This window comes from Melospiza georgiana, chromosome Z, assembly GCF_028018845.1.
Source record: "Melospiza georgiana isolate bMelGeo1 chromosome Z, bMelGeo1.pri, whole genome shotgun sequence".
Lineage (NCBI taxonomy): Eukaryota > Metazoa > Chordata > Aves > Passeriformes > Passerellidae > Melospiza > Melospiza georgiana.
In genome coordinates, this window is record NC_080465.1 from 14,271,113 (window position 1) to 14,294,565 (window position 23,453).

Here is a 23,453-nt window from a genome sequence, read left to right on the forward strand (position 1 = left end):
TTTCCCTTTTTGTTATTGTTATATTATTTTACTTTATTTTTAATTATCAAATTGTTATTATTTCAACATACAAATTTTAATTCAGCTCTCCTTCCCACCTCTCCAAACTGTCCAGCTTTTGGGCAGACCTCTGGGTATGGTTCTCAGTTATTTATTTGACCTTAAAGAGGACTCGAACCATTTGCAACAACATAATAAGAAGACCAATTGGGTTTCAAAGTAGTCAAAGGATATTTGAAATCTTAAAAATTCTTGATTACTGTAATCAGCCTGGAGGGCAAGGAAGGAAAAAAAGAGAGGGACAAAACAATAGGAAGATGTTTCTCCCATAGGTTGTTCCTCTGAGGAAAAAATTACTAAGATTATTAATTGTTCACAGTAAAGAACTCCCAAAGCACAGAGGTGACTGCAATGCTGAGTACATATACCTGATTGATGTCCTGGCCAGCAATACCGTGTTATCATAGTCCCACCCTACAAAATACATCACAGAGAACAAGTACTGCAAGTAAAGTATCATTAGTACAATACAGACAAAATGTCACAAATATGAGAGCGAGTAAGTCCACATTGTAGCTAGCAACTGTTAAAGTAGTACAATGAATGTTTATAACAATTTTCCTTTAGCACACTTTCAGACCTGCCCTTATATCAGCCTTTTGGGTCCATGATCATGTGCCAAAAAGACTGTTGTGCTTTAAGGCCAGATGGAAATCAAGCACAAATCAACCACTTGATCAACTCCACCCCCTCTCTCTACCTCCAATCCAGTGCAATGGGGAGAACGATCAGAGTAAAATTCATACGTTGTGATAAGAACAGTTTAATAATTGAAAATACAATAAAATACAAAAATAAAAAAAAAAATTGAAGAAGAAGAAGAAGAAGAAGAAGAAGAAGAAGAAGAAGAAGAAGAAGAAAAAAAACAAAAAACAAACAAGTGATCTACAACGCAATTGCTCACCACTTGCTGACTGGTATCTGACTCCTCCTCCCCAAGCCCAGAGCAGTAGCCATTTCAGGTAACTCTCCCTACTTTACATACCAGGCTTTATGTTCTCTGCTGTGGAATATCCATTTGGCCATTTCAGGTCACTTGTCCCAGCTATGCTCCCTCCCAGTGTGGTTTTTTGTTCTGGCAGAACATGAGATATGGGAGGGGGAAAGAGGTCCTTGGCTTTGGATAAGCACAATTTAGCAAAAAGCAAAACATCACTGTGTTATCAACACCATTTTCATTCTCAATACAAAACACAGCAGTGTAACAGCTACTGGGAAGAAATTTACTCTGCCCTAGCTGTTACCTGAACAGCTGAATAGTTTGGAGTGACAGGGTATGTGGGGTTTTTTTAGAAAGTATGTAGGGCACTGGGCAACTTCAAGATGTTTGCACCTTACACCTGAGCAAGTACAGAATCCAGAAACTAGTAAACTACTCTTTAGAAGTGTGCTGTCGCCCTGGCAGCCCAAAGAGAACCCAAATTACGGCAACATATTGTGGTGGCCCAGGCTTATTGAGCCATGGTCAACACTGCACCGTAGTCTCAGGGGGAAAAGAAGATTTCTATCAGTGAGATGAAAACAGACCATGAAGCTGGTCCAGCCACTGTGAGACACTGCAGCTGCTCCAACCCCAGCAACAGGAACTGCCACTGAAACCTCTGAAACAGAATCTACAGGTACCAATGTCAGTCACCCCTGTACAAAAGTGGAAGAATTGTACGTGAAAGTCAGCCTTTAAAAAATCTTTAGCAAAAACAGTCAAGGAAGACAGGAAGAATAAAGAGGACAAAGAAGCAGCAATGTCACAAGGGTGAATTACAGAGCCTTCATCAAGGCTGTCACAGGAACTGGAAGAGGAGACAGAAGAGACAGCCACAACTTGATCCCTTTCCCTGAGTGAGCTGCGGGAGATATGAGAATATTCAGTCATTATCCAGGTGCCTGTATAATCACCTGGGTGCTCCAGTGCTGGGACAACAGAGCCAACAGTGTGGCTTTAAGAGAATAAGGAAAGCAGAGAGCTGGGACCATTTGCTGAGAAACGGGGCATTGACAAAGCAATGGGAAAAAAGACACAAGTCCTTTGTCTGTGGACATGACTCTTATCAAGTGTGAGGACAAGGTATCCCTATAAAGAAGATATTCCATGAAACTTAAGCAAATGGGCTGCAATAGATAAAGGTATTAAATACCTGAGGGAATTTATGATATGAAAAGTGATATATTTTGACACGGATGATGTGCAGCTCACCCAGGTCCAGATGATGACTTATGTCCACAGTTCATGGTAGGAATTTCTACAGAGTGCACAAACAGCACATGCCAACCCCCTTGTCAACAATAGTTTGGAAAGATGATGTACAACCAACAGTGGGTGATTTTCCACATCCAGGATTACAAAAACAGTATTCCTTCCCTAGGTGTGGAAAAGCTATCAGATAAACTGGTAGATAAGCTGACTCAGGATTTTCAGTATTTCAGGGGGGATATGTCCTGCTCCTCACCCATAGGGGCCCCTATTTCTAAAACTGACAGCAGGTGTCCTCTTGCTCAAGAAAGAGGATATGAAAGGTACACACCTCAGGGTACTCCATGGTTTTATCAGCAGGACAATGGAGACGATATGAGGAAGTGGGATGAACAATCCACCTTGATCCTAGATGAACAGGTGCAGGAACTGAAGGAGAAAACAAGCACAGTGCAATTTTTTTCTAGAGAGGTTGCTGCTCCAGTCTCCAGCAGACAGTTTTCCAGGCAGAATGAAGGTCTGGTCGTACTACTGGCCCTGTGGAGAGAAGTTCTAGTCCATTTCTACAAGATGTTAGTGGGGAACCTTCAGATCAGTATTAGAGGGGCCCTGCCTCTTAGCCAGGTGGAGGAGAGGGATGACTGGGTTTACTGGACTGTGTGAATTTAATGGCCTGGCACAGCAGCCCCACAGGATTAAAGGCTTTGCTAGATACTGGTGCACATTGTACCCTAATGCCATCAAGTTATACAGGGACAGAATCCAGTTGTATCTCTGGAGTGACAGCTAACTCTGTTGGAGGCTAAGATTTGTTCAACTGGGAATTAGAGGCAAAAGCACCCTAGTGTGCCTGGACCAGAGGGTCCATGCATCCTTGGCAGGGACTGTGCCAGGAGATGGTATTTCAGAGATCCAAGAGGGTATTGGTGGGCTTTTGGTGTAACTTCTCCAGAGACAGAGGAAATTAAACAGTGGTCTACCTTGCCTGGTCTCCGAGAGGACTCTCCTGTTGTGGGGGTGCTGAAGAACAGCAGGTGCCAGCCACCACACAATGGTGCATGGGAGGTAATAAGGCTCCAATGGAGACTCTGCAATTCCTACCCATGAGATGTTTTGCTGGCTGGAGAGCCAAGGAGTGATCAGCAGGACCTGCTTACCCCTTAGCAGCCCCATATGGCAAGTGTGAAAGTCTAATGGGGAGGGAGATTAAGGTAGATTATCGTGGCCTGAGTGAATGCCACCTCTGAGTGCTGCCGCACCAACATTTGGAGCTCCAATGCGAACGCCAGTCAAAGGCAGCCAAGTGGTGCCACCACCGACATTGCTGACATGATTTCTCAATCCCTCTGGCAGCAGAGAGCAGGCCTCAGTTTGTTTTCACTTGGAGGGATGTCCACTAGACCTGGAACTGACTGTGCCAGGGATGGAAACACAGCCCCATCTGCCATGGACTGATCCAGACTGCCCTAGAACAGGGTAAAGCAGCACACCTGGAATATATTGATGATACCTTTGTTTGGAGGAATACTGCAGGAGAGATTTTTGAGAAAGGAAAGAAAATCCAAATCCTTCTAAAGTCCATATTTTTCATAAAACAGGGTAAGGTAAAGGGACCTGCAGAGGACATGCAATTTTTAGGAATAAAATGGCAAGATGGACATCACCAGATCCTAATGGACATTATTAATAGGATAACAGTGATGTGCCCACCAACTACCTAGAAATAACCACTTCTTAGGCACTGTGGAATTTTGGAGAATGAACATTTCAAATTAGTCTGATTGTAAGCTCCCTCTAGCAGGTGACACAGAAGAAGAATGATTTTGAATGGGGCCTTGGACAGCAACAAGCCTTTGAATAAATCAACCAGGAGATAATTAATGGTGTATCCCTTGGGCCAGTCTGAATAGGGCAAGATGTAAAAAATGTGCCTTACACTGAAGCTGAAGAGAATGGTTCTTCCTGGAGCCTCTGACAGAAAGCACCAGGTGAGGCTCAAGGTTGAACCCTAGGTTTTTGGAATTGGGCATACAGAGGATCTGAGGCGTATTATACTCCAACTAAAAAGGAAATACAAGGCAGCTTATGGTGTCCAAGCCACTTTGGAGGTGATTGGTGCTGAAGCACAGCTCCCCTGGTACGCTGGTTGTACAGTGGGCTGGATATTTAAAGGGGGGATCTCCTCTACACACATGCAACCAATGCTATATGGAGTAAGTGGGTTGCACTGGTTGCACAATGAGCTTGGATAGGAAACCTCATCATCCAGGAATCTTAGAAAGGATCATGGACTGGCCAGAAGACCAATATATGGGGATGTCACCAGAAGGAGAGGTAATATGTGTTGGAGAGGCACCACTATGTAATACATTACCAGAAAGGAAGGAGCAATATGCCTATTTTATTTTGGTCCTTGCTGTCCTTGTGGGAAAGCACCAGGGGTGGAAAGTGGCTGTATGGAGTCCCCCACAACAAGTTGCAGAAACTGCTGAAGGAGAAGGTAAATCAATTCAGTTTGCAGAGTTGAAAACTGTCCAGCTGGCCTTGGACATGGCTGGATGAGAGAAGCGGCCGATGCTTTATACTGATTCACAGGTGGCGGCAAACGCTCTGTGGGGGCGGTTGCAGTAATGGCAGCAGAATAATTGGCAGTGTAGGGGTAAACCCATCTGAGCTGATGCATGGTGGCAAGATATTGCTGCCTGGAAGGAGAGCCTGGTTGTGAAGGTGCACCACGTAGCCAAGCGCTGGGCCACTGAAGAACTTCAGAATAACCAGCAGATGGATCAGGCTTCCAGGACTCAGGAGCCTCAGGTGGACCTGGACTGGCAACTCAAGGGTAAATTATTTCTAGCTTGGTAGGCCCATGACACCTTGGGACACCAAAGAAGAGATGCAACATAGAGATGGTTTGGGATTGAGAGATGGACCTGACCAAGGACACAGGTTATCCATGAATGTGAAACATGGGCTGCCAAAGAGCAGGCCAGGTGGGTAAAACCTCTTTGGCATGGAGGATGGTGCCTGAAGTATAAATACGGGGAGGCCTGGCAGATTGACCATATATAGCCCCCTAAGTCTGTGGTGGTGAGTGCCATGTGCTTACAGTGGTGGAAGCAGCCACTGGATGTGTGGGGAAGTGCCCTGTGCCTCATGCCACTGCCTGGAACTCCATCCTGTGCCTGGAAAAGCCAGTCCTGTGGCAAAATGGCACCCCAGAAAATCTGAATCAGACTGTGAACTTCCTTCCTAAATGTCTCCATAGACGTTTGGGCCAAAGAACATGGCATTGAGTGGATGTATCATTCCCTGGCATGCACCAGCCTCTGGAAAGAATGAATTATGTAATGGACTGTAAAGACTACACTGAGAGCAATGAGTGGTGGGACATTCAAATGTTGGGATACACATTTAGCAAAGGTCACCTGGTTAGATACCAGAGGATCTGCCAGCCAGGCTGGCCCTGCCCAAAGTTTTTGTGGTGTAGAGGGGGATAAATTTCCTGTAGTGCCTACTAAAAACATGCTGGGGAAAAAAGTTTGAGTTATTCCTGCCCCAGGCAAAGGCTAACCCATCTGTGGGATTGCTTTTGCTCAAGGATCCAGGTGCACTTGGTGGGTAATGTTGGAGGATGGGGAAGTCCTGTGTGTGCCTCAAGGCAATTTGATTTTAGGTGAAAATAGCCGATGAGTTAAATTGTATGATGTTTGTCACTAGGCAACACTCTATTACACATGCAGCTATTATTACCACTTCTACACACAGAAGTGGTGCATCACCTGCATGTGCATCACCTCACAGAGCACCTCACGGCATCAATCCTAATCACAACTGTTCTGGGGGTCTGAGCTTGACTTCTTCTGATCATCACACTCACAAAAATCAACTTAGATAAAACCACCAAGTGCAGCAGTACCGGGGTCAGAACTGGCTCAAATGTGCAGCAAGCAACAAACCAATACCTCAGTTCATCTTCTCTGCTTGAAAGGCTCTTACCAAGGATGAAGGCCAAAGTCATGGGTAAAATGAATTCAACAAATTTTTCTAATTGTGTGTCTGTTTTATGAACACTTAACAGAGTGTTCCATTGACTAAGAGAATGATGTTTGTGTATCTATCAAAACAGATAAATAGGGTAGGTAATGGGATATTGGGGAATGTGAAATTTGACATAACGCAGATGATATAGAATAAGCAATGGGCATAGTCCTGATTACAGCTAGGGTAATTTCTTCTCAGTAGCTGCTACAGTGCTGTGTTTTGGACTGAGAATGAGAATGGTGTTGATAACACAGTGATATTTGGGTTTTTGCTAAGTTGTGTTTATCCAAAGTCAAGGACTTTTTCCCTCGTCTCATGCTCTGCCAGTGAGAAGATTAAAAAAAAAAACAGACCAACAAACTGGAAGAGAGCATAGCTGGGACAAATGACCCAAACTGACCAAACGGATATTCTACATCAGAGAACAACATGCCTGGTATTTAAACTGGGGGGTTACCCAGAAGGCCTGTGGATCTGGGTACAGGAAGGGCTGTCTGGCATGTCAGTGGCTGGTGATCACTTGCATCATGCATCACTTGTTTATTATTTCCCATTGTTATTGTATTTTCAATTATTAAACTGTTCTTATCTCAACATACAAGTTTTACTTTGACTCTTGTCTCTGTTCTACCAGGGCAGGGGGCAAAGAAAGGGGAGTTGAACAAGTGGCTATGAGGTATTTCATCTCCAGCTGGACATAGAACTACAACACATGTTTTTGAATATGTTATTTTAAACAGAAAACTGAAACTACATTTCAAAAATGTTGCAAAAGGTCAGGAGCAGCAGTTCAAAACCTGCGCTCCCAGAACCAGTCTCCACAGAAGGCAGCTAACAAGGCACTGTTTTCAGCAGTTTCCTTCTAAGGAACTCACTTTTACAAGAGTGAGGACAGGAGAGAGACTATGCTCCTATCTTACCTTCCCCAGTAAAATTACTGAAGAGGAATAAGGTAGCAGAATCCCTTTTACCAGCAAATCACAGAAACTCTCTGACCTGGGTTGTTACAGAGCAAACCACAGACTGCTGTTATGCATTATTTATTCTAAGTACTCAGAGGTCTGATCAGAAGAGATAAATGTAATGAATACTTAAGATTTAGAATTTTAAACTAATTAAGTCTGCATATATAAACTTTTATTTACATAAGGCATCAAAACTGCCCTTTTTAACAAAAGGGTCATTTTTCCCTTTAATCAATACTTTGCTGAAAGAAATGTCACATTTAATAAACTAATATTCACTGGCATACTTGTTCTGAACAAGCAGGTATAATCCAATGTACAAGATGAAAAACCACAAAATATCCAAGCATACTGTTTCATTAATTACTCTTAGAACAAAGAATTAAGGCTTGTTTGCATCACAAGGATGATCAATCATGCATCATTTATTCCCACAAAGAATAAATTCCATTTCCAAGTGAAGCAGGAATAGCAGTAGTCTTGTATAATCCCCATATTGTTTACATGAAAAACAACCAATTTGGCATTTTAGAAATTAGATTGAAAAGTAGGAGGAAAGAGAGGAAAACAGAAAATGGCCCTTACTTCAGAATCTTTTATAAGCATTTTCAGTTTCCACTTGCGGAAACCCTTCAGCTTAAAGAGGAAAACTGAGACTTGTCAAGGTTTGAACTAAAAACATTTTCAGAAAGACTAGAGTTATGGGTTCATTGATGAATATGAAGTATCTAGTAAAAATACATTGTTTGGAATAATGAATTCCACATTGATATCCCCAAGTAAATGGCATATATACTTCAGGTTGAGCCTGTTTTAATAGGTCTGATTTATAAAAATGGTAAACCTGTAATATGCTTCCGCCTGATGTAATAGTTCCTGAGTTTTAGATCACTGCTAAGCCACAGCAGACAAAACTCTGAATGATGTAATGAAAAGTTTTGCAAATCACTTTCAGCAATAGCACACATTTTGTTCAGCAACCTTCAATCATCAACAAAAGTCAGTCTTCCAGGTCCTTCATTCTTCATCCACCGCCGGTATCTTTTCCATCGGGGATCCATGGCCATCTTCTTCTTTAACTCCTCCTCTTGCTCTCGTTTATATACCTGGTAAGACAGAGAGAAGTTTTTGATAAGGATGAAGAAACAGCTTAACTGAGCCTCATTGGGGTCTAAGTGTTTATTCTTCAAATGTTTGCCAGCCTATTTTTCTTACAAAAGACTGGATTGCAGTGCAGAAGCAGATTCTGACCAACACGAAGTGTTGGAGCACCAAGAGCCTACTACTTACTGCCCAAGATGCTTTGTGTTTTTCTGAGAGCAGAACAACTTTCCTGAAAGCTTCAAAACATTTCTTTGCTAGAGAAGTAGACGTTCAATGAATCCAACAAAATACACACTAAGCAACTGCTCATGTTCTGAAAAGCTAACCCCTTCAATGCAGCTGTTCAGATCCTCATTTTTAGCTGTTCTTCCTTCTCAAAGTAATAATCTAACAGAACACCACTATGGAACTTTTTCTTCCCAAGTAAGGTTCTCAGCAAAGTTGAGAATATCTCAAATATCTCTGCATCCAGTATTTACAGTACAAAAAGATAAACAATTATATTCTGTCAAGTAATATTCTCTCACTGCAATGGAATCAACAGTTATCAGCGAAGTCAATAATCTGAAAAAAATAAAAGGCAGAAAGATGCAACAGTACCTGCATTTTTATTCTGGAAGGCAGTTTATGTAGATGCAGCCAGCATAAATCTCAAAACCATCCATGATTTTATCATCTCAGTGTCATGTGACTTAGTCTAACTCAAAGGCCTATTAAATTTAGGGCTCCACTATACAAACAAGATTTTAAAATATATTATAGATGGCTACATGAATACACAAACTCAATGCTCAGTGACCATAAAGGTTTTAAGAATCATTAGGAAACAGTAAAAATATTGTGGAGCCCTGTGTATTGAATTCCTGGTCTTTCCCATCCTAAAACACTGCAAAACTGAACAATATGTAGACAGGTATCTCCAGAGATGAAGGAACAGACAAGCTTTTGGGGACAAACACTACAGCAATATTTTTCAGCCTAGAAAATACATTACTATGTTTCAAGTAAGGATATGGCAGTGGTACACAAAAGCACAGCTAGCACAAGAACAGAACAAAACATGATCATTCTCCATTTCCAGTAATACTGGAATGAGCAGGAAGTCCAGGTGGCTTCAAAAATCCTCTTCTACCACCTTTTACAAGTATTGATGAACTCATGACCAGATGGCACAGCAGAGACTGAAAACTTCAACGCATACAACTGACCAGGTAAAACTTATTAAAGCAATTACCTACAAAGACACTATTTACTTTTCAGAAAGTTACAAAGCACAAAGTATGTTGGATAACTATTACTATACAGGTGCAGTTGTCATGTATCTGTCAGGAAAATGAACTGCTGACCACCACAGGAGAGAAGTGTGAGCTGAAAAGACTTCACCTGTGGCAAATACAGCTCTTTCACATTCAGTGATCAAACATCCTTAGTTAAAAACTGCATGGATGGGAAACCAGGGCAGTTTTTCTCTACTACAGGACATCTATCTAATCTTTTTCCATATTAATATCTGCTTTAACTAGCAGCATTACTGTCTTTGGACTCCCAGACTGTTTCTTCAAAAGCAGGCAAGGGTAGGTTATCTACAAACTTGAAGAGGAAAATGGTAAAATAGGCGTTAATGTAAGGAAAGGATTAGCTGCCAGGAATGCATATGTGCTCAGTTAGGATGGGTTTGCTAGAAAACACTCTTTGGGGTCCTGCCATCATCCTATCTCTTTTCTCAGCATATGCAGAACTGCAGCACCAACTCTTTTTCCCCTGAAGAAGACTAAGTTCACATTCTCATGTTTTTCTTCAGAAACCACCCATCTAAATGGCTCATAGATGCACCTCTATAGAATAACAGGAGGGTTTTGTCAACCTGCCATGCCCCAGCATCCCAAATAATTCTGGACTGCAGATCTCATAATGAGATGGCTCATGTTCTTTCTCTGCTCTCACAGAATTTTTAAAAATTACATAGTGACTATCTAGTATTGACTATTAATTTCATGACTATCCATGGCAAGAGCAGAAGTTGTGCCTAATGGTGTTTTTTATGCCATCCCTACTTGAACAGGTATATACAGCACTGCAAGAACAGTCTATGACTCACCACAGGCCACAGCACTATCAAAGTACAGGTGGGAAAACCAAACCAAAACAACAACCAACCAATCAAAACAGTCTGAGCTAGAAATTAACAGCTTAGAAGACTTATAAATAGGAGTTTCAGACAATCTGGGTAATTATTATTAAAAATTATTACTGTTTGGAGAACAGACAGTAGTCTTCAACCTACCATAATAGCATACTGTTATTACTGCTCTGGGACTGCTGGATAACCAACATTAGTTTTTTCCACCAGGGCTACTGATAAATAACATAGAGAAGAGAGATCTTCAGTTTCCCTGAAGCTGCTGGATAGACCTTAAAGACTAATTACCAAAAAAAGGTAAAGTATGTAAAAGTAGCTGGAACCAGTGGATGAACTAATAAGGAAGTAATAAGGAACTAATAAGATAATAAGGAAAACAGTGGTGTTTTTGCATGTAATAAGAAGCAACAGCACGTGCTGGAAGTTCAAGGAAAGGATGCCTGTAACATTGAAGCGCTCAGTCAATACAAGCATCACAGACCCCTTCAGACAAGCCTCTAGAACCATAAAAGGACTTCCAGCAGGACTCAGATGCATGCAAACTAGCTCTAGGAAAAGTGATGTTTATGTATAAGCTAGGAAGTACATTGTAATGAGTATGTATGATCACGATGGAATAAATACCCCACGGTAAAGTTTCAAGACACACATTTGATTAGAGTATATATGCTTGGGGTGTGTCCAGTGCTGTAATAAAGAATGCCTGCTTTCTAATACTTAAAGTTGTATTAGAAAGTTTATTTCCTGGCCAATTTCAGTATTGCTACCCACCTCATAGTTTTCTCGTATCCAAAGCTGCCGTTCAAGAAAGGTCTCTTTTTGATGATCTTCCAGGCTGTCAAACTGAGACTGAGACATTTTCATGTACCTTCGTATGATATACAACTTTTCTTCCACACCATACTCTTGCCCTTTAATAGTGAAACAATAAATCCACCAACAGTACCAAACTATGTATTTGCACCAGTAAAAAGGAGCAAGAAGGATCTGAAATAGGAGGATATCATATATTTTGGGCTTCTGATAACCACCCTTTATATCTATTTTATTTTTAATAATGTCTTTGATAATTTCTTCCTCCTCTTCACGAATTTCTTCTTTAGACCGCCTGTTCTTGCCTTTTTCTTTAGTCTTGTTGAGTAAACCTTGTTGCCTGGCAATCTCAGTAGCTTGTATACGGTATTTTGGCACAGATGCTAAGTAGTTGATAGCTTCATTGTAACTACTCCACCAGCTGAAGAACTGTAATTTAAGAACAGCAAATGTAAAAGCCATGTTTTAATACAGACACATTCCTATCTGGGGGTTTGCCAGGAAAAGAAATAAGTAATGCTGTCACACACTTTTAACAACAGTTACATTACAGTAAGGGTAAAAAGTGAAGCTAACACTACTTCTGTGGTGTCACAGAAGCTATCCCTCCAGACTCAGTGAAGCACCTGGAAAATGGATGAGTACAAGTGTATCTCACAGCAATACAGCAATTTATGATGACAAGGAAGGCCAAGCAGACACTGGCATCTACTCAGGAACAAAACTGTTGGGAGCAGTCTCCTGCAAGTTAATACCAGGCTGTGCCAGCCATTCTCAGAAGTCCCTCTTCTTAGATTTACAAATATAGGAGCTAGTATATGAATATTTAAGTATAAAATTGTTACCCAGTGCCTATTTAAACTGTTTCATTTAACTGTTTAAAACAGTTTACTGAACATCGACTAAGTATGTGACAATCTCATTAGTCTGGCAGTGTCCACTTTACAAGACCCAACACACCTCTCTGATCTCCAGCTGCCCTCTGGATTTCAAGGGAGTGGGGGGAAAAAAGCCCCCAGACAACAAACCAGGAATTTACTGCCTGGATGAACACAGAATCATAGAGCATCCTGAACTGGAAGAGACCCACAAGGATCACCAAGTCCAGCTTCTAGCCCTGTACAGCACAACCCTGAGAACGCTTCCTTCTGAAGACAGAAGAAGCACAAAGACTAGCTGAGAGCTGATGTTATTTCCCTCTAGTGTCTTGTAAATGACCTGAGATGAGGCACAGAAAACATGGAAGAAACTAGATAGGCAAAGAGGGAAAAAGTTAGCAGCTCACTTTCTTTCTTGGGACATCCAAGCATGTCTCACTGATGCAACTTTTTTAACTATGACTCATGTCACACTGCTTACCAAGACCAAGCACAGACATACACCCATTATTACAACCTTAGCAAAGGAGCAGAAACAACAGAAAGCAAGATGGGCAAACCAATTTACATAGACGCTTACACAAAATTTAGAAGCATTTTGCAGTTGGGACTCCAGGAAAGTGAAGTGTCTGCACTTACAGACAAGAAATAAGATATGAAATGAAATATTGTCGCTTCTAAATCTGAAGATAAATTAGGTATCTGGCTGAATATGCCATTAGAATTTATTATTCCAAGTTCTCAAATTCTGATCAACATACTTTTTATTCTAACTTCCAATACCCTACTAAACACTGAGCAACCTGCACCACAGCATAAGCTGTATCTTCATCTCTTAAACTTCTTGGGTATTTTTAATGATGTTTTGAACCAGTGATTTAAAAGATTCTAAAGAGAAGTTATGCACTTTTGTCCTCTTGTCAGCAACAGCACAAGCTTTTTCATCTACAACACAGGGGGTTTTCTTGGCCTTGGATCTACTACCTTCAGAGTAAACTCTGCTGAACTGAATTTGCTTCTCTCCTGACTTCATCAACGTGGTGTTTAAAATACACCACAATGTGAGATTCACACAAGTTTAGTAAAGTCCTGATATTCAGTTCTATCATCTGAATTGAGTCTTCAATTCAGTTTGCTAGTCTTTTTTTTTTTTAATTTACTTATGCATCTTGACAAACTGACACACGTTATTTGGGGCACTAGTCCTGCATGAGATACTCTGAGCCTGCCAGGAAGAACCGAGTAAATTCTTCAAAAAAGATGCACCTTGTCTCAACAAAATTAATTTCTACCTTTGCTCAAGGTACCAAGGGCAGTCTAAAATCTGCTAAGTACCTCCTGACTTCAGGATTTTTATGGACACCACACAGACCTGAACCACAGCACAGAGGAACAGCTCCTCACTGACACTTGTTATTAAATGGCACATTATGAGAGCTGCCACTACTTCTCTTCTTGTTCAGAAACTCACAGAGCAGTAGGATGTAAAGGTGAAATTTTACCTGAAACACGGAGATGGCACACACTGTAACTAGGATCACTATTGTAACATCTACTTTAGGCGCCAATCTCCTGCGGTAGTAGTGGTAGTAATGCCTGTAATACTCTTCAGGATGATCCAGCATGTAGTCATAATCTTTACGTGTTTCTTCATCCTGCAGATGACATGAAAAACTCATTCAGGCTTAAATTCCCGTTTTCAATTGCTCTACTGTACATGTGTGTTACACCTCATTAAGGACCACGCTTCTGTAAAACTGGCAGCAGCCCAAGGGAGTATGAAACATAGAGGAAATTCGTTGTTTTCTCATATTTTCTATTAATTTGTTCTCACACTTATCTGCCCATGCACATATGATATGTTTAGTCCACATATGATATGTTTAGTCATAAAATGAATAAGCAGGCACTGTGCAAAGCCATTTAAAACTGGAAAACAGACAAGCAACTAAAATCCACAGTGTAGGTTGTTTAACTTCAGAATGGGAAGTCCAGCTGGACAGGAGTTAATAAGTATTGCTCAGGAAAAGATTTTCAGATGAAGAACCTATTAGGAAATTTACAAAACTTAAAGGAACTAGTTTTCAGGGCTATGGAAACTGTCCAATGGAAGGCCAATTCAAAACCTCATTGTTCTCATGTCTTCTGAGCTTTTCATCATTTTCCTCCATGTAATTGCAGAATGAGAAATATAATTTTGCCAGGCTCAACTGAATTCCTTACAAACTCTGTCCCTCCCTTCACTCCCGCAAAAAAAAAAAAAAAAAAAAGTTCCCTTTTCTATTCCCTTGTAGCCTTAAAACACTTACACGTCTCCTTCTTCCATTCCTGGGTTCCATCTTTGCCAAGTCACACATGCTTTGCCCTGAGAAGCCTTCCCTTACAGCTCACATACGCTACTCGAGTCACTGCTACTTGTAAAGGTATACCTCCAAGATAAAGCCTAGTCGGTCCGTTACAAATAAATAAATAAATAAATGAAATAAATAAATTTGAACTCATTCTAGACACAGAAGATTCTTCAAGAGCACTCCATCCTCCTTCCCGCACTCTCGGGCTGGCTACGGAGGGAGGATTTTTCGGGGTGTTTCTCCTCCCCTCCCTGACTGCTTACCGGAGCGGCTCCGGCCGCGGCGGCGGTCCCGCTCTCTCACCTTGAGGGTCTCGTAGGCGGCGGCGATGAGCAGGAACTTCTCGTGCGCCGCCTGCGCCCCGCTGCCCTCGCCGCCCGCGGGCTCCCCACGGTAGCGGTCGGGGTGGTACTGCCGGGCCAGCTGCCGGTAGGCGCGCGCGATCTCCGCCTTGCTGGCCTGCCGGCTGACGCCCAGCACCTCGTAGCAGACTCGGCGGCCGCAGTAGAGGCGGTCGGTGAGGCCCCGAGCCGGCCGCGGCAGCAGCGCCGCGCACAGGCACAGGCACAGCGCCCACCGCCCGCCCGGACACCACCGCGCCGCCGCCGCCGCCGCCGCCATTGCTCCGCCGCCGGGGCCGGGGCCGGGCCGGACCGCACTCGGCGCCGTGCGCGCGGCCGGGGGCGGGGCCGGCGCGGGAGGGCGGGGGCGCGACAGGGGGCGGGTCGCGACAGAGCCCGCGCTGCGACAGAGCCCGCGCTCGGCGGCGGCGCGGGGAGCGAGGGAGCGCGGCCTGCGCGGGGCGCCGAGCGCTGGGACCGCTCCTTTGTCCCCGATTTCTCACAGGCTGTGCCGGCCCGTTCTTCCAGCCGGCGGTGTGCCCTTGCGCTGCACCCACGCCAGCGGAATCCTGGGATGCATTCGGAAGAGCACTGCCAGCAGGTCGATGAGGTGATCCTGCCCCCTGTACTCAGCCCTAGTGAGGCCGTATCTGATCTGCCGTGTTCAGCTTCTGAGCTCCACAGCTCAAGAAAAACACGGAGATACTGGAAGGGGTCCAGAGGCCACAAAGCTGATTTGAGGTCTGAAGCATCTCCCTCATGAGGAGAGACTGCAGGAGCGGGGCCTGTTCTGTCTGGAGAAGAGATGACTGAGAGGAGATTTCATTAATGCACACAAATGTCTCAAAGGCAATGCCAAGAGGGTGGTGCCAGACTTTTCAGTGGTTCTCAGAGATAGTATGAGGAGCAAAGGCCATAAACACAAGAAGTTTCACTTCAACATGAGGAAGAACGTTACATTTAGAGTGGCAGAGCACTGGGACAGGCTGCTCAAGGAAGTCACAGAGAGAGTCTCCCTGTGTGGAGGTATTCAAAACCCACCTGAACACATTCCTGGGCCACGAGCTTTAGGTGACCCTTGCCATGGCAGGGGGGTTGGAGTGGGTGATCTCCAAATTTCCCTTCCAACCCTAATGATTCTGTGATTCTTCCAGGGAAGAAACTTTTGAAGTACTTCCTGAGCCTGTGCCTGGTTTAGGCTTGCTCCTGGCAGAGCTCAGGCTCTGACCGCCTGTCGTGTAGGGTCCAACAAAATTTAACTGGCTCCATGGCAAGGAATCATGGAGAACGCTCCTCCCGCTGCTGCTGCCCAAAGACACAACTGATAGGTGACCTCATCTATGTCTAGAAGTGTCCTAAGGGAGGGTGACAAGGTTCCACATGGACATGAAGAAGAATTTCTTTACTGGGCAGGTGACTGCACACTGGAACAGATTGCCCAAAGAGGTTGTGGAGTCTCCCTCACCTGAGAGATTCAAGGACTGCCTGGATGCAATCCTGTGCCATGTCTTCTAGGGTAGCCCTGCTTGAGCAGGGAGGTTGGACCAGATATGCTTCCAGCCTGGCCCATTCTGTGGTTCTGAGTGATTCTGTATGCACAGCTCCCTGAAATGGTGGCTTTGACAGCTCGGCTGCCACCTGTGATGTCCTCTACCCAAAGACTTCTCCTGGAGAGGAGAATTGCATCTCTGCTCTGGTGTAACCAGCAGGAACATCACCTCAGTGTTGGACCTTTCTTAGGAAAGCAGATATGGGCTTGATGCTGCAAATATTCACCACAAAAATAGTCAGCTCGTCAGACAGCATGTGCTTTTCTTCAAGCTAGAAAAGAGTGTGCTTCCCATGTGGCTGGTCTCCTCCTCTGCCTGTCTCCTTTCTGCAAAAATAAATGCTTAAAATTTCCATCAGTTGTGGATGGGTTCTGAAAAAAAAAAAAGGCCCACCTCTTTGCAGCTCATTACTCATTACAGCCCAGCCTCTCAGCACTGGAGGCTGTGAGTCAACTCTTCAGACCATAACCTTAAAAAATTGTGGTGGGTTGACCTGGGCTAGGTGGCTAGTGCCCATCAAGCTGCTCTATCACTTCCCCTTTTTGGCTGAATAGGAGAGAGAGAATAAGATGGAAAACGACACATTGGTTGAGATCAGGCAGTTTACTAAATCAAAAGCAATAATTTATGCACACACAAGCAAAGAGGAAGAAAATAATTTTATTCTTTGCTTCCCATCCACAAGCCACGTCTGGCCATTTCCTGCGCAGTGGGACATCAGGATTGTAGAGATTGCTTTGGAATGCAAACACTGTAAAAATGAATGCCCCCTGTTCCTCCTTTCTCCCTCAGCTTTTATATCTGAGCTGACATCAAATGCCATGGGATATGGCTTTGGTCAGTTTGGGTCAGCTGGCCTGGTTGTGTCCCCTCCCAGGATCTTGCTCACCCCCAGCCCCCTTGATGGAGGGAGGAATGTTGGAGAGACAGCGCTGGTGCTGTGCCAGTGCTGCTCAGCAATAGCCAAAACAGCGGTGTGTTATCAGCACCTTTCCATTATCAGTGCAAAGTGCAGCAAGGTGAGGGCTGCTGTGTGTGGGATCTCAGCACCTCAGGACTGATGTGCCGAGTCACCGAGACCACCCTTGGGGGGCTTGGAGGTCCTGGAATGTTGCCAGAAGTGTCTGGTGGCTGGACTTTGATCCTGCACGGGAGACGACACCTGTATGAGGATGGGAGGATTTCACTGGGATAAATGGTGGAGGGATAAGTTAATTAGAGTGTGAGACACAGGGTTTAGGATTTCTGTACAGGGGGGGTCTAGAGAAGTAAGATGGAGGAATTGGGGCGTGTCCTGTCCTTCTTCTTCTTCTTCTTGGCCTCCATCTTCTGTGGTGGTGGTGGCACTTTGGGATTGGTTCTTACTAAAAGTGCACTGGTCAATAAGGGTGAAAGGTATTGGGGAAAATAGGTAAATATTGTATACGTAACTTTGAGTATAAAGATAAGTGACCGCCCCGGGGGCGCTCAGTGTGCTCATGGCTGGCTGCTGAGCAGACCTCTGTCGGGCCGAGAGAAAATCTTTTAGATAAAAAACTAATAAACACTGAAGACCGAGAAAAAACCTGAAGCCTCTTTTCGTCCTTTGGAGCGTGGGCTGCCCAAGGCCACCCCGAGCCTTCCCAGGTCATTAAAACAGCCGAGAAAGAGATAGCTGTGAGGGAAATAGACTCCAGCTCAGATAGAAACATTGCACAGATGAAGCAAAAAGTGCTGCACAGAAGCTTTTTTTCCTGATTCGAGAAACAAGCTAGTCCTCTGACACCTGTCGCTTGAAGTCACGTCTGCCTTGGGACTGGCCCAGGAGCTTTCGGAAGGTACCACCATCTCTCCCCGTGCGCCTGCAGGAAGCGCTGAGGCAGGTGGGAGCGGGCGCCACGCTTCCAGAGGTGACCCAGCGACGCCTCGGCTGGGGCATGTTGCCAAGGTGCTCCTTACGGGGATCACACATGGCATGGCAGAGTTTGGGAGAAAGACGCGGTATGGTGGTCTCTCTGAGTAACCCCAGAACGGCAGGGGAGGAGGTCTAGGGAGCAGCTTTATCCCTTCAGGAAAAGGCTTTGGAATAGCGACTCGGTCGCGCCGGCCGAGGCGGGGGGGCGTGGCCCTGCCGCTCGGTGGGCGGGGCCTTTCCCGGCTGTAGGCGGGGCTCTCCGCCCTGCTTCTGGCGCACCCACGGCCGCGCGGGGGCGCTCTAGGCCGCTCCCGTCCCGTCCCATCCCATCCCTGCGCCGCCGTGCCGAGCGCGGAGCCGGCACGGCCGCCATGGAGGTCAGCGCGGACTCCGGTCAGTGCTGCCCCCATAAACCTCCTCCTCGGGGCCCGCCGCGCGGGGCGGCGGCGGCGGCGGGGCCGGGCCGTGTACGCGACGGGGGTGGGCGGTGGCGACGGCAGCTCTCTCTAAATATGAACTGGCGGTGACAGAAGAGCGGGAGCTTGCTGCTGTCGAGGGGAGCTGCCGGGAGCAGGAGGAGGAGGGGGTGGAGAGGGAGGAGGGGGAGGAGGAGGAGGAGAAGAAGAGACGCCGCCGCCGGCCCGGTTCCGGTGCCGGAGAGAGGGGGAGCTGCGGGGCGTCTCTCGCCGCCTCCCCTCCTTCCCCAGCCGGCAACATGGCCGCGGCCGCCCAGGACGAGCTCAGTAAGTGCTCGCGGCGCAGGGGCTTACAGCGGGGGCGGGCGGGCGGGCGACCCCCCCGGAGTTTCCCCGCAGCTTCCCCGCAGCGGGTCTCCTCTGCCGTGGGGCTCGGCCCCCGGCCCGGCCGGGCGGTGACGGCAGCGGGACCGGACCGGCCGTGGGAAGCCATCTCGGGAAGCGGAAACCGAGAGCAGCGGCACCTCCCGCGTCCCCGGCTCGTCCGCGGACACGCCGACTGCGTGACCTTGCGGGGAGGTGGCGGCGGCTCCTGGCCGGGACCGAGCTTGGGGTCGCCGGGACCACCGGCTCCGGGAGAGCGGCCTCCGCCCACCGCTCCTGTACGGACACTGGCGGCAGCGCCTCTGCCCGTCGGTGCTCTCGCCCTGCGCTGTGCTACTGCCGTGTTTGAACCACAGCAGCGGCGTGAGCACAACGCCGGCTGGCCCGTCCAGGGACGGGTTCGCCCCGAGTGCTGTGCCGGGCGGTGGGTGCGAGAGCGCTTCGCGGCCGCCCCTGCGGCGCTCGGCACATGACCGGAGGTGCCGCTGCCGCCGAGCATTCGAGACTGCGGAGCTCGGCCCTGCCTTCTTGTCATCTCCAGAACCCTTTCTCAGGGACTCTGGGAAAGCACCCGATCAGCTGCTCTGTGGAGAAGCTTATGGAACTTCAAAAAAAGCGGTTTCTCTTCCCTTGCGTTTCCTGCCTGACATAAAGATGGTTCTTATCTGTGAAGAGTTAATAGCTAGATAGCATATGACTCAGCCAAATGAGAGGGCCTTTGGTTGCCCTGAAATAGTACTTGGCAGTCGTCAGAGAGAAAGGGCAGAAGAAATACTTTGAGCATATTTGAGCACTATTGGCTTTCAGGACTAAAGAATTTCTGTGTGCTCTTTCTTCATTTGTTGTTTATTTTTTTCATTGTTGTCTGTTGGTTTTTTGGTTTTGTTTTTTTTTTTTTTTTTTTAATTGTGAGCTTCTGTGTAGACAACTTCCTAATTCTGCGCTTTGTTAGATGTTACTGGAACTAGGCTGAGTGATATGATAATGGGTGGCAATATTCCTTATGTAGCCAAGGTCCCATGGTGGAGTAGAGAAGAATCTTGATGCTGTACTGATCCTAGAACTGGAGGACCCAAATGCCAAGATATTTTTTCCATTGACACCTGGAATAAATTGATGTAAGGACACTGAAAGCTCTGTCATTGAAGAAATTTTGTTGTTAGATTTACAATGCTATCATGATTCCCCTTGGTGAAACCAGTCAGTGTGAGATCTTTTCCTTGTGACTCCTTGGCTTTTATGTGTGCGTACTCTGACTTTCCAAGCTCCAGATCTGATCCTGCAAAAAATTAGTCCCTCAGCCATGTGCCTGTTGCTGCACCGCCCTTTCTCTTAAGCTGGGCTAAAAAGACAAATATCCCTAGACTGAGATTCACATTAATAATTACATTATGTCATTCAGGTTATTTGACCATGACATCCTTCAAAAATGTGAGAGTTTTATTGGTTTGCTTAGGAATCTTTTCTTTGGGTGGGAGGAGGAATCTCTTCTTGGAAATTTCTTTTTGTTTAGTTTGGGTTTTTTGCGGTACCTCTCTGTGGCTGAATAGAAGGTACTGTAATCTTAAATAAAAATTTATTAAAGCTAATGGAAAAGAGAGTAATTTCATGTAGAGAAAGAGAGGGAAGCTAAGCCTCTATATGGGCTTGCTGTCATTTGTTACATTCAAATAGTTAAATTTCGGCATATTTGGAAAGAAATAATTTCTTTTTCAGGACTAGGACGACTAGTCCTGAAATAACAAAAGTGATTACCATTAGTTTTAGATTGGAGAACCAAGTTTCCTTGCTTTATATTCACATGGCTGTAGGAAGTTTTCATCTATAGCCCCTGTCAAACATGGAAACTCTGTGAATATGCTGTGTAAAGGATGCTTCTCATTTTAGAGGACAGGTTGTTTAAAGCATAAGATATGGCAATTTAAAAATTAATTCAAAATCAGTAAATTGTCCCTAAAGCTACGAGTTCAGATACAAGAAAGGCAAGATAATCTTGAGTAATACTAGTCATCCATTCAAATGGAGAAACTGTGACTGGAATATTGCAAATGGCAACATGGGTTCTGGTGTACTATTCCAGCTTTTACAATGAAAGAAGTGAATTAATAGAATGGGGAAAAACCATAGTATATCCCTCCTCCAACAGGCCTTCCTAGCCTTTTCCAGTCAAATCTTGTAAAACAACCTGCTGAGTGGCCTGTTCATACAAGTGCTCCCTTAAGTTTTTGGTTGTAGGCACACAAGGGGTTACTGGTAGAGACAAGAATAGCACCAGCAAATCCTGACTCACTGTTTGCTGCTATAATCATGCTAGTTATATTTTCTCCCAGTGTCTAATAACATTTGAACAAGAATTTGACTCCTATTTTAGTAGTTGAGCAGCAGATGGGAACTTTATTCTTCTGCGTGTGGAATAATGAAGAGTTACTTAGTTCTAGAGAGACAAAAGGGTGTGTTAGAGCTTTTCCTTTAGTAGGAACTTGCCCCTAAAACTACCCCTGCCATCCAGGAGGTGAAATTGAAATGCTTTTGCTCCCAGAACTCTTTATTTGATGTAGGGCCCTTTGGAGAAAATGTAGGGGGATGCTTGTGCCTGTAATGCTTCTGCAGTGTTCAGGTAATAGAGGAGGGTCTCAGGGGTTTTTGTCTGATTTACTGAAACCATTATAGAAATTATTTATTTTGTCGCAGTTCCACCACTCTGTCAAACTGATAGTTCTCAGGAAAGTGAAGATAAATTCTAACTTTGTGCACAGATCTGCTCTGTTTTGCAGACAACTCAGACACTCCTTTTAGTTCCTCACATGTTTTGTGGTTAACAGTCAAACTGTGAAGTACAGCTAGTTTGACATGTCCTAGCCCCAGCAGTTTCTCGAGTCAGTTTTCATAAAAGGAAGGGTGTGTTTTACTTGATACTCCGCTACACAAATGTGCATGCTGAGGGTTCTGTGTGGAATAACTGGTGTGCTGTATGTAATATCTAGAAATGCCAGAGGGAACTGATTTGAAATGGTACTGTGCTTGGCTGAACTGAGAGATTTCTGTGATAAAAATACAGATATACAGTGGCATAGCCAGGCTTTTTTTTTTCTTTTTCTTTTTGGTAATTAAAATAATGAGGGTAAACTCTTTGAATTCTTGGCTCTCTTGAGGTAGCTATTTTACTGTTTATCCATATTGTTATCCTTTTTCCCTCCTTGTCAGTCTCTCACTTATCTTTGACGAGCTCCATGTCAGTATTTACCAAATGGAAGGGAAGGGCATGTTTTTCCTGAGAGCAGGCTGTGGGGTTTTACTGTTACCTTGGGTGACCACAGGGTTAGTTCTGAAGTAACAAAATGTAAAATAATGCTCATTCTTTTATGGGTGGTATTGCAGGATTTGGAAGTTAGTGTCTCATTGTCAATGTAGGTTTTTTGTAGAGTTTTTATGCATTATCTGTGTTTTGAAAGTGATTCCTTTCTTTTTTGTCTTTGCAAGGTTGTTAAGTGCTGAAACCAGTGTTCCTCCTTGTAGTCATAAATGGAGATTGGAAAGAACCAGAAGTGAAACATGTGTTTCCTCACAGATAGGTAGCTACATTGCCATGGTAACTTGGGAATTGCAGATTCCAAATATACCATGTCAGTTTACATGAATTGAACACTGGTGTTGGAAATAGAGATACAAAGATACATCTTGTTTTTCTGCCCCTTGTTTCTTTTATATACGATGGAAGGAAATGTTTTCTTCATATGCAATGCCTTTTGTTCAGTTCTCCATATTTATCTTTGTCTTCTTGTAAGCACCTTTTTTTTCCTCAAAAAAGTGACACAAAATTGGTGAAAGTACATTTTTTGTGAAAGTACTACACAGCACCATGAAAAGAAGTGATTGTGCCAAAATATGTGAATATCTCTTTCAAATTCTGCATGGATTTAGTTGTCTGTATTTTAAAAGTAAATCTACTTACTGACTTTTTTACTCAAGCACCTTATTCTTTGTTGTATTGTGCTTTTTAATCCATAGTAAAATGCTAACTGTCATAGCTGTGGCACACGTATGATTTTTCTAAGATTGGTTTCCAGCTGCTAAGGCTTTTTGCAAACAGTTTTTGTCCTTTCTGCCCGACCCCCCAATCCTCCTTGGTATGTAGTAAAGCAAGTTAGACATCTTGCTTCACTTATTTTCTACTATCAGATAAGCTCCTAAAAATTGCAGTAGTGCAGTTTTTCAGTTGGTAGTAGGGGCTGTAGAATCAGATGGAGAAGATTTTAGCTCTATACTTAAAACTTTGGAAATGCATGACATGGGGAATTGAGACCAGTTGCAAACGAGCTGTATTG

General features: G+C 44.6%; 2 protein-coding genes across 3 annotated transcripts in view; one reads left to right on the forward strand and one right to left on the reverse strand.

Annotated features, from left to right (window-relative positions):
* Positions 1-7,353: 7,353 nt before the first annotated feature.
* On the reverse strand, positions 7,354-15,158 carry DNAJC25 (DnaJ heat shock protein family (Hsp40) member C25; the record flags this gene model as incomplete). Its single annotated transcript, XM_058044523.1, has 4 exons — positions 7,354-8,363; positions 11,273-11,743; positions 13,695-13,847; positions 14,847-15,158. Coding segments are annotated over 4 exons (1,059 nt in total), but the record flags the coding sequence as incomplete, so codon positions are not given.
* A 3,481-nt stretch (positions 15,159-18,639) lies between these two features.
* The window catches only part of ECPAS (Ecm29 proteasome adaptor and scaffold), a 57,810-nt gene continuing 52,996 nt past the window's right edge, over positions 18,640-23,453 (forward strand). The window contains exon 1 of one of the 2 annotated variants that reach the window (XM_058043299.1): positions 18,640-18,721. In XM_058043299.1, the coding sequence (XP_057899282.1) occupies positions 18,700-18,721 (22 nt within the window). In that variant the 5' untranslated portion in view covers positions 18,640-18,699. Of the gene's footprint in view, positions 18,722-19,016; positions 19,072-23,453 lie in introns of those variants that run through there. The other variant, XM_058043298.1, reaches the window with a different exon arrangement.